We start from the raw sequence: 11,356 nt of genomic DNA, 5'->3' as shown, positions 1-11,356 counted from the left end.
GACACCTTAATAACATGGACACCAGGAGTGAGGAAAGCCTTGTGGTCGTGACCTACTAAGCTGCCAAGAGTTTACCTTAATGCCAAAACAATACCACAGGTCTTAAAACTAGCTTTTGAAATGTGCTCATAGGCTAACGTTTCTGCACACACAAAGGAAATCTACGTGCTTTTTAAAATGAGCCATTTCAGTAAATAAATAAATAATTAATTAATTAAAAATGAGCCATTTCAGTGAAAGATACCTAGCACAGGGGAATTACTGACTTTACCAGTTTGGCATTTTACTGGATGTTTCACAGCCTGTGAGGGAAGGGAGGGACAAAAAAGACAAATCGCATAGAACCCTGTATGCCATCCTGTAGAAGGTCAATGAGGAGGAGGGTGGGGTGAGGATGTGAGGGTGTTGGGGGGCAGCCTGGTGAGCCCTAAAACAAAGGCCATTAGGGCAGGTAATATAGTTTTCATCTCCTACTTCTCCTAGACAGGCATTATTAACCCCTCTGTGACTCTGGAGAATCCCTCCCTCCGTTTTCAGGGCAACATCTTGTAATTCCTGGATTCCTTTTCCTAAATCAAATAAAGAAAAAGCTACGTACGCATCTCTGGAGGAAAAAGTCTGTATTAAAAGCCAAAAAACCAAACCAAAACAGAAAAAAAAAAAAAAAAAAACCACACACACACAGAAGTACAAGAAACGCCCACCAGGCCACGTCACTGGATAGATCGACTTGGAAAAGGTTCATAAAGTTCATTTTTAGCCGTAACAATATGTGGGTGTGAAGTCCTTCCCATGCCCCTCCCCACCCCTTTTAAATAAATTAAAAAAAGAAAAAACAACAAACTTCAAATACTATGTCTGGATACAAAGAGCTTCTCTTACTACAGCAATAGCAACTTGAAATTTTTCTTTTTTTTTACTAAAACTTTCGTTTAAAACGGTTATTAAATATATAAAACGAATACACAGGATTTGGTCGTTTTCTGCCATGAATCTAGGGCACGTGGGTGCGGGGAGGGGAGGGCTGGGGGTACGCCGGCGGGGAGGGCCCCGGCTGACACCTGCCCTGCGGGCGCCGCCGCTGGCGCCGCGGAGGCCCCCTCCGCCCTGCCCGGGAGGAGGACTGACGGTCACCACAGCGCGAAGCACAGCGGCCGGGTGTGCGCCGGGGGGCGCGGCGGGGGCGCGGCGGGTCACTTGGCCGCCGCCCCCGAGGTGACGGTGACGGCGGCGGCGGCGGCGGCGGCGGCGGCCGCGGCGGCGGCGGCGGCGGTGGTCCCCGCGGGCACGGCGGCGGGGGCGGCGGCGGCCGGGGCGGCGGCGGTCCGGCGCTGCTCCATGCCGTTGGGCAGGAAGCCGGCGATGATGGGCACCGGCCAGATGAGGGCGGCCACGCTCCACACCACGATGACCAGGGTCATGAAGCAGGCGACCAGCGTGGACTCGATGGGCTTGCGGTTCAGCCGCCAGCCCGGCTCGCCCTGCAGCTCCTCCAGGCTGAAGTCCAGGCAGCAGAAGTGCAGCGGCTCGCCCTGCAGCCACAGCGGCCCGGGCGGCTCGGCGGCGGGGTAGGCGGGCAGCGCGGTGGGCGCCCCGGCGGCGGCGGCGGCGGCGGCGGCGGCGGGCCGGAGGCGGCCCGGGCGGCGGCCGCGCACCCAGCCGCAGCCCACGCACAGGCGCAGGTCCTGCTGCGCGCCGCCCGCCGCCAGCCCCAGGTGCTCGATGAGCAGCGGCGGCCCGACGCGGTGGAAGGCGGCGGCGAAGAAGGCGCGGCCGTGCGCGTTGGTGGAGAAGAGCAGCAGGTCGCACTGGAAGCCCCGCGGGCGGCCCCAGCGCACGAGCAGCGAGCTCAGCATCTGCCGCTGCACGCTGATGTTGCACGGCGCCGCCGCCGCCGCCGCCTCCTCCGGGCCCGGGCGCTCGGGGGGCGCGGGGGGCGCGGGGGGCGCGGGGGCCGCCGAGGCCAGCAGGCGCGGGGACGACGCGTTCACCGAGGCGTTGGGGGGCGCCCCGCCGAGGCCCGGCGGCAGCGGGCAGGCGGCGGCCAGCAGCGCGGCGAGCGGGAGCAGCATGGCCTGCGGCGGGCGCCTACATGCGCGGGGCGGGCGGCGGCTGCATGGCGCACGGGCGGCGGGCGGGAGAGCGGACGGCGGGACCGGCGGCCGGCGGGAGCGGGGGGCGCTCCCGGCTCCCAGTACCCGGCTCCCGGCTCCCGGCTCCCGGCTCCCGGCGGGGGCGGCGCGGAGGCGGCGGCGGCGGAGGCTCGCTCGGCGCGGGGATCCCTCCCGGCCCGGCTGCGTCTGGGGTTCCCCGCCGCCCCCGGCGCGGGGGCCCTCGGACGGCCCGGCTGCTCTGCAGGGCCCGGCGCTCGCCGGGAGCAGGATTCCCCGGCTCGGCTCCGCCTCCCGCGCCGCGCCCCGCCCCGCCCCGCCCCGCCCCGCCCGCCGGCCCGGCCGAGGCTCCGCGGAGGGCGGGGTTGCACGCGAGGGCGAGGCGGGGGCCCGGGCCGGCGCGGGGACGAGCGGAGGGTCGCTAGCGGCGGGGCCGGGGCTTGGCCGTCCGACTCCGGGCGCAGAGCAGGCTCGGGGCTCAGCTGCGGCCCCGCGGGGGACGATCCCCTTGCGACGTGTCGCCTTAGAGCTCACCTGCACCACTCTCGCTTGCACAAGGGGAAACTGAGGCCGAGCGAGGGCATCCCCCGAGGCCACCCCGCGAGCCAGAACCAGGACTCCGGGCCACGAAGCCGGCTTCCTCCACGGTGGCTCTTAACATCGCAAATCTGCAGACTTTTATTTTTTGATGCGCCTCGGACACACTAGACCCGCTTGGCATTCTCCTCGGGGCAAGCGGAACCCCGAGGAAGATGCCAAGAACTCACCCTAGGGAGCCTTGGGTGGAGATGGGCAGGTGCGGCTGCGGGGGCCCCCAGGGGGAGCTTCGCTCCCAGGAAGCCGCTCCTCCGGTGCAGAGCCCTGCCCGGCAGGCAGCGGAGCATCTGTCTGTAGAATCCGCCACAAGGGACGATTCATCCTCCCCGTTAGGAGAGTAGGTTGGGGGACGTCTGTCGAGAATAAGGAGCCACCATCAGATTCGTATTTTAAAACACTTTACAAGTAATTTGGCCTCTTACCTTTTGGGGGAAAAAATCAGGGATGCCTGTTATGGGAACGACCCTATGCTCTTCCTGAGTCTGACACGGAAAGGGTGGAGGGAGCTGCGAGTCGCAGTCAACAAAATGGCCCTCACGGAGGTAAGTTTCCTGAACAGAACTATACTTTGCATTAGGCATTGTGGCTGAATAGGTTTCTGGAAGCTTTGGCCATTGTTTCTAACAATGAATAAAACCAGGTTGGAAAAGATGTAAACACAGCCTCAAAATACCCGAACCTACCAGGCGTCTTTCCAGCTGGGCAAGTCATCATTCAGACTTGGCCTTGGTTTCCCCACCTGAGCAGCGGAGTCCTGGTACCTGCGGAGGAGGGATACTCTGATAAACGCACCCAACTCAGTGTCCGTCTGTCTGTCCACGGAAGTGCTCACCTGAGGGCTGCTATGCTGGACTTACTACCGGTCCTGCCTGAGTTGGCTCTGCGGAAGGGTCCTTGGTTTCTACAGAAAGGGCTAGTTTCCCCTAGGGGATAGGATTCCCCTTTTGTTTAAGCCTTTTGTGCTGGGCAGTGATGCTCCCAGAAAGAATAATGTGCATTTTCATGCTTTTACTAAAAATTACTCTTCCTATAAGCCTTGCATGTCAGGAACAGAATCTGTTGACTGCTGTTGGGGAACGGAGCCGTGTGGCTAGTGAACAGCCCCAGAAGAACACCAGGTAATGTGAGCTGGGCGAGGCCCAGTCTTCAAGGTGTGCATTCTAAGCCCGGCCGCTGTGTACAACAGGGGGTGACCCTCTCTGGGGTTTCAGCCAGAGGTGGGGGCTTCCCGGCTTTGTCTGGTCTGCGGGGAAGGCAATAACAAAGGGAGAAGACCACGATCTGTTTGGAGGGGGGCAAGTAGTTTCCTGCAAAGTTGCACCACCGTAGCCCTGTGTCCTGGCAACCTGCCCTCTGCCCACTTTTCCGACACGGGCCACAGGCTCCGACATCTCTCCTTCATTCAGATGGACAGTCAGTTCCTGTGTTTTCTAGACTGATTTGCTGACTTCTTGGACAATTGGAATTTGGGAAGAAAAGATAAAAATTGTTATTTTCTGTCCTGTTTACTGCTATTTACCAGCAACAAGAAAAGTACCTAGCACAGGGTAGAGGCTCAGAACTAGTGGCCTCTCACCTTATGGAGGCTGGGTTCCTCCTTTGAACATAAGAGAGTATATGATGCAAATCTATTTTATCTTGAGAAAAATGTTCAGTTGAGCTTCTTCTTAAAGATGCATGTTTTGGGGTGCCTGGGTGGTTCTGTCGATTAAGTGCCTGACTCATGATTTCAACTCAGATAGAGTCCCACACGTCAGGCTCCACACTCCACGCCTCTCCTTCTCCCTCTGTTCTCCCCCACCCCCTGTCGTGCTCTCTCTCAAATAAATAAATAAAGTCTTTAAAAAAAAGATGCATTTAAAAATATTTTGTTTATTTTTCATGAGAGACATATAGAGAGAGGCAGGGACATAGACAGAGGGTGGCTCCCTGCAGGGAGCACAACGCAGGACTCGATCCCAGGACCCCAGGATCACGGCCTGAGCCGAAGGCATACGCTCAACTGCTGAGCCACCCAGGTATCCCAAGATCCATGTTTTATAAGCGTATATGAACATGCTATAACATATTTTGAATATGTTATATTCATATAACATAGCTGATATTCTGTGCCATACCCTTTTCCGTATTTGAAATTAGCTCAAATTGATTTGTTCTCGATTTCTCTGAAGGTTCCTTCTTTGAATATATTTATATTTTCTAAGGAGTGAAATTTATTTTGGAAACTGAGTCCAAAGGACTGTCTTTCACACATAATGATCTCCTGTTCCATCCTTCAGTTTAGTTAACAAAATCCTGCTGTGATCATTCAGGATAAACAGCACAGGACACTGCAGTTTGGGATAATTTTTGTTTTTTAGCAGTTAGAGGAATACATCATTGGACTTGCACACCTAACTCATGATCAGCTATACGGTATTTATATATGAGAGATGATATGGGTCTGTACATTTGTGATAATATGGGTTTGTAACATATATAAACAATAGCATGGGTTTGTAACATTAAAATAAGGGGAAATTTTGTCTGTGTGTTTTATTGCCCTCATAGAATAATAAAGGTGTTACGTATTTAAAAATGTTCAAAACAGGGGCGCCTGGGTGGCTCAGTGGTTAAGCGTCTGCCTTTGGCTCAGGCCATGATCCAGGGTTCCTGGGATCGAGTCCCACATCAGGTTCCCTGAGGGAAGCCTGCTTCTCCTTCTGCCTATGTCTCTGCCTCTCTCTCTGTGTCCCTCATGAATAAATAAATAAAATCTTAAAAAAATTTTTTTAAAATAAAAATATGAAAAACATATATCATATGTTATAAACATTCAGTATATTACATTATAACCACATTATATAAAGGTTGGAAAACAGTGAGGAAACAATGATACTCCCAGCTACCTGTTCTCTTTACTTTCCTCTATCTGTGTCATATTTTTTTCCATTTTGTGTATTCTCTAAAATGTGCAACTATTACTTCTGGGGGAAAAAAAGAGAATTATCTTAAGGTCTCACCCCCTTTTGCAACTGTTACTGCTTTGCACTCTTCCCTTCAGCCCCGGGCCAGCCAGGGGCATAGGGTGCGCAACACCCCATTGCTGGCTGAGCAAGCGGCCAGGTTAAGAGTGCTGCTGAGCTACAAGGCAGAGAATTGCTCCTGGGCTCCTGTGTACGGTTCCCGGCCCGCTATCTGACCCATCTCCTACCAGTTTCCCCTTCCCCTCGCCTGCTCTGTCCCAGGCACACTGGCTTCCTTGCTGTTCCTGGAACATGTGGAGCAAACTCCACTTTTTTTTTTTAAGATTTTATTTATTTATTTATCAGAGACACAGAGAGAGGCAGAGACATACGCAGGAGAAGCAGGTTCCCCGCGGGGACACTGATGTGGGACACGATCCCAGCACCCCGAGATCATGACCTGAGCCAAAGGCAGCCACTCAACTACTGAGCCACCCAGGCGTCCTGCAGACTCCGCTTCTGAGCAAACTCAAGGCCTTTGCCCCTGCTGTTCCCTTCACCCCGACACTGCTCTTTCTGACATTTACTTTGCTTGCTCCCGTGTCTCCCTCAGCTCTCTGCTGCAAAGGCAGCTCCCCAAGGAGGCCCTTCCTGGCCACTCCTGTAAAACAGCACCCATCCCCCTGTCCCCACCACTGTCTTCCTAGTACTCACCATCAGCTGCCATACTGTCTGGCTTTATTCCTTGTTTGATGTCTCTTTATTGGGATGCCTACCCCCCAAAAGCAGGCTTTACCTGTTTTATTCAGCAGAACACTATGTGGCACATAGTAGATGTTCAGTAATCTTTGGTAAGTAAGTGACTTCAAAAGATTGTGGGTCCTGCAGGCAGGCTGTGGGGCAGAGTTTAGGGAGTTGAGATGGACAGAGCTACACTGATACCCCAGCAAGGCTGCTGTGTCCTGAACCAGCCTGTGCGCCAGGAGCTGCCCACCTGGCCCTGCCCAGGGCTGGCTGAGGAGCCAGGCCCCACCGGGCAACCACCTGGCTGGGCAGAGTCTGGCATAGAAGGCTGAACTGATCTCACGAGCTCTGCTGCTGAGCAGCACTGAGGGGCAAGGGCCAGTGCACACCAAATTACTAGGAACATTCCAGATGAGCCCAGATCTTCCTTTGATCAATGTAAGGAAGAAAAGCAAATGAGACTCCTTACATTTCCCCCAACCTTATATTTTTATAAAACAAATGGAACTTTCAGGCACCTCTGTGTTGTTCATATAACAGAAAGAGCAAGTTTTTCTACATGGATTGTATCGGTAGAAAACAATCATGGAGAACTTCAAAGAAAATAATTAGTACCAATGCACGTAATTTCATTCTCTTCATTCTCTATGCCCCTGCCCGGTATCAGCTAATTTTCCCTGTCTACTGCCTATGAAGTAAGACAACAAAAAAGATCTCTTTGGGTTATTTAAATTCCTTTCATCCCACGACCTCAGAATGGTGCAGGTAGGGTAACTTGTTAGTCCTCTCCTATTATGTGGGTGGAATTAAGATATTATTCCCACACATTGTAGACGGAGAAATAAGCAAGAACCACAAAAAGAATCATAAAAATAGGACAGAGAAGAGAAAGGCTTGGAAGCCAGTGGCTCAGCCACGTCAAGAGTCACCGGTGGAGGCTGAGCGAGTGCGTCCACGGTGTGTGTCGGGGACTCCGGGGTTGGGGGGTACTAGGGGAAGTGGGGGAAGATTCATACCTGTTCCCTGAGAAATCCCATTCCTCAGATGGCAGACTCGAGGACTGGTGGCAGGAGCAGCTGAAGAGCCGGTGGCGGGAGCACCTGTATTGGGGTTGGGGTGCGGTGGCTCTGGGAGCCCCCAGCCTTTGCAGAGCAGACCTTGACGATCCCGTGCCCTCTGCCTCCGCGCAGCTTCGTGATCTTTCTGGGTGCCTCAGCCAGATCTCCAGGGTGTGGGCATTTATGCTCCAGACCTCGTGGTCAGCGGGGAGCTGTGCATCTGCCGGACTGGCCGCAATGACGCCCGCACAGCTCACTTGGCCATTCATCATGGGCTGCCCTGGGCCTAGGCCGCTCTTGGTGGCTCCAAGCTGTCGGACTGGTGCCATCGTTCACTTGTGGGTACCCCGGGTGCAGGGTGGGCAGGGCCGCTGCTCAGATTTCTTTGGTATCCAGAGACCTGAGCACCGTGCTGGGTTTCTGGGAAGACTTCAACCATGACTTTTTGAGGAAATCAGAAGCCTCTGCTCTTACGGAAAGATGGGGTGTCTAAAAGAGGGCCAAGGGGAGAAAATGGTGCCCCGGTGGTACGTGCATGAGAGGATTTGAAGGGGAAAGGAGAGCCTGCTGAGCAAGCACCCTTCTGGGCTTGGCACCACATTGGCACCTTCACCAGATGACAGTTGTCCCCTAACACACACTTCCTGTGTACCAAGCACCGTGTCGAGCACTTGAGATTCATTCTCACCACAGTCCCCTGAGGAAGAGATGACTATGGCCATTCAACAGAAGAGTAAACTGAGGCTCCAAGGGATTCAGTCAGTGGTACAGAGTCACACAGGGGTGGATCAAGATTCAAATTTTGACAATCTCATTCTTTTTTTTTTTTTCTTTACATAAACTCTACACCTAATGTGGGGCTTGAACTCAAGACCCCAAGATCAAGAGTCCCATGCTCTACCGACTGAGCCAGGCCAGGCGCCCCTCAATCTTAATCACAGCCTTGCTCAATGGCCTCCGCCGTCACCAACAATCTTGTGAGTTGGAGGGTATTGCTCTGTTTTACTGATGAGGAAACAGGTGCAGGATGCCTGGGCTGCTGGCAAAGCCCGGCTCATCTGCGTCTCTTTGGCCGGTATTCAGTCCCAACTCATAAATCCCACTGACACTAAAGATGCTGGAGGATGTTTCTCCAATCCAGTGCATCCTTAATGATGAAGGCCTGGATTACGGTTCTCCAAATCCATTGCTCTGCCTCCAGGGCCACCAGGGTGCCTGGTATGGAGTAGATTCAGCAGGGGCTGCTTAGCTGGGCAGGAGCCTGAGGCTCCTGAGGTTACCTGGGAGCCTTTGGGTTGGACATTGACAGGTTTTAAATCATTTATTTATAAATGACTCAGAGAGGTGTTCAAGAGAAAGATAAAAAAGACCAGGGGTATCGACTAAACCACATCGTTGGGGACAGCAGAGTAGTTTCTGTGAAACACTTCCAGGGTTAGCATCTGTCAGATGAACCTAACTGACATTATTTTTAGAAAACATTTTTTTTTGTTTGGTAATAAAAGTAACTTATTGTGGGTTGGTGGTGAAAGACAACCCTTAAAGCAAGTGCTATTTTGTGGTTCTCTCTTATCTACCTTCTAAAAAAATTAGAATGCCATTTAGCAATTAGAATTGTAAATTCTGAGGATTTCAGTATGGAAAACCTGGGGGACTGAGCTGGGTCATCAGAGCAAAGGCACCTGGATATTCCCCATCAGCCACTAACGAGCATTGCACAAATTTACTTCATACTGCTTCTAAACACCACCAGACACTTCCTTCAAATAAAATAATTGGTATTCCACTTCCAGAGGTAGGGAGGAGATGGGGGAAGCAAGAGCCCATTTCTGAGAGAAGCAGGCGCATTGGAACACATTTATCAAAGACTCCGATGCCTTCCAACCACACCCTTCCTACTGGATCTTTCGGCACACACGTGCCTGGGGACATCTGTCATTTGCCTGGGTGCACTGAGTCATGTAGGTGTCTTGCCTTTGCATTAAGATGGCCTAACCTCTTGGTCTATCCGTTCTTTTTCTACTAAAGTCTCCAAATTTTCTATTTGAAAGAGCCCTGGCTATGAACATGGCCTTTGGAGCCTCACAGAACTGGCTTGGATGCACTACTTCACATTGCTGTGTCTCAGTTTTCTTGTCTGTGAAATGGGCCTAACAATTGTTCTACTGTGTGGGTTAAACAAGGTCATTGTTGTAGAACGATCAGATCAGGGCCTGTGCAGGGTAAGTATGTTTCTGGTTTTTTTGTTTGTTTGTTTGTTTTTTTGTTTGTTTGTTTGTTTCTGGTTTACTTCCAGAAGCATGGGAACATGACTCCTCCTCTGCTCTTACCCTACTGTGAACATCGGTATATTTGCACCTGTGGGGATTCATCACTGTGTGGAAAATACAGAGAGAGAGAGGGTCAGGTCTTGATTGAAAAGAAGCCAAACTCCTGTCTACGTGGAGCCATCTCTAGCAATCAAGCGAATCTGTAATCCTGTGGTCATGATTAGTAAGCATCCTGGAGGCCACCTGGTCCAAGCTCTTCATAGATGGGGAAACCGAGGCCCAGGGCCCTGGGGGTCGGGGGGCCGCTGGCCTTGCCAAACATCATAAACTGGCTGCAAAACCAGGGCTGGAAGCCAAACCTCTTGGCTCGCTGGGCATCAGATGTGGCAACTCTTTCTCGAAGTATAGCCCTTTGCAATGCTTTTATAGTCGCACTTTAAAAATGAGGGCCGGTTGCAAAGTGAGAGCAGAGAACCTTTCTAATTTACTTAGAGAAGAAGAGGAAAATGATGGGCTTGATAATTGCTGGAGTCGCACTTCTAACTCTATTTACAGGATGGAGGATTGATTGCAGGGGCTGAGAGTGTCGGCGCGCTCGGCAGGCTTCCGTTCTGATGCAATTAAGCCTTGCTCCTTCCAGCTCTGCCTCGGACCTGGGTCAGGCCCCACGAGACCTGGGTGTGAGCTGGAAGCCCAGGCTGGACCTACTCCAGCCTCGAGTCCTCAAGAAGTCCACGGGAGTAGGCAAGAACTTGAAGCCTCTGGTCCAAGCAAGGCCATCGGGGGCCATCAAGTCATGCTTCCTGGTACCTGGGCTGCTGGCCAGACTCCTGCAGCCACTCACATGGTATAGGAACCAACATGTCACTACCTGCTTCAAGTTAGGTGGCCCCCCAGAACCACCCAGAGCTGGCTGTGCTCTGTACTCACCACCCAGGTTGGCCCCCTGGACGACAATCTCCATCTTGATTGTGCCTGGGTTTGCTCTGCATTTTGCACTTTGGCGATGTGAGCTGTGAACCTCTCTATGGAAAACCCCAACACTACCCTGGAGCCTGTTTTCCCAGCCCTGTCCACTCCAGCCAAGCATGGCTCAACCTGTCCCTATATTTGGTTTTGATATTTATGAAAGCAAAAAATTGCTCCCAAATAAGGGGATGGTTATGGAAATGCAGAAATGTTGACCACTGTGAAAGAGTATGCAGCCCTGACAATTCTTATTACAAAAAGTCTTCTGCGGGCAGCCCCGGTGGCGCAGCGGTTTGGCGCCGCCTGCAGCCCAGGGCGTGATCCTGGAGACCCGGGATCGAGTCCCACGTCAGGCTCTCTGTGTGGTGCCTGCTTCTCCCTCTGCCTGTGTCTCTGCCTCTCTCTCTCTCTCTCTCTGTCTCTATGAATAAATAAAATAAAATCTTAAAAAAAAAAAAGTCCTCTGCTTAGCATGGCACTGAGACCCACCATGTTGAACTGAGCACTTCTCACGGTGTCCAAGGCATATGGAACCCCCGAGCACTTGGGTTGTTTGGATGATCATTACCAACACTTTGTGTACTTTGAGGGGATGTTACATTGCACAGGGCTTGTGATTCCATGGATAGTCCCTCCATATACGCCCCGTTTTGGGGGGTCTC

The 11,356-nt window shown here is 52.8% G+C and overlaps 1 protein-coding gene and 1 long non-coding RNA gene across 4 annotated transcripts; one reads left to right on the top strand and one right to left on the bottom strand.

The window, feature by feature from the left end:
• Positions 1-605: 605 nt before the first annotated feature.
• TMEM158 (transmembrane protein 158) lies at positions 606-2,406 on the bottom strand. Its single transcript, XM_077859196.1, has one exon. The coding sequence runs from the start codon at positions 2,070-2,072 to the stop codon at positions 1,194-1,196; it is 879 nt and encodes a 292-aa protein (XP_077715322.1). The 5' UTR covers positions 2,073-2,406; the 3' UTR covers positions 606-1,193.
• A 112-nt stretch (positions 2,407-2,518) lies between these two features.
• Positions 2,519-11,111, top strand: LOC144290205 (uncharacterized). Of its 3 annotated transcripts, none has more exons than XR_013357996.1 (3): positions 2,519-4,726; positions 9,755-9,948; positions 10,281-11,111. It is a non-coding gene; the product is annotated as an uncharacterized LOC144290205 (long non-coding RNA). The 3 variants fall into 3 exon arrangements; XR_013357995.1 differs by having other exon boundaries at positions 9,752-9,948; XR_013357994.1 differs by lacking the exon at positions 2,519-4,726 and adding an exon at positions 6,800-7,354 and having other exon boundaries at positions 9,752-9,948.
• Positions 11,112-11,356: the final 245 nt, after the last annotated feature.

The sequence above is a fragment of the Canis aureus genome, chromosome 19 (genome assembly GCF_053574225.1).
Source record: "Canis aureus isolate CA01 chromosome 19, VMU_Caureus_v.1.0, whole genome shotgun sequence".
NCBI lineage: Eukaryota > Metazoa > Chordata > Mammalia > Carnivora > Canidae > Canis > Canis aureus.
The sequence above is the reverse complement of the archived record's forward strand: the minus strand, read 5'-3'. Positions and strand labels throughout refer to the sequence as shown.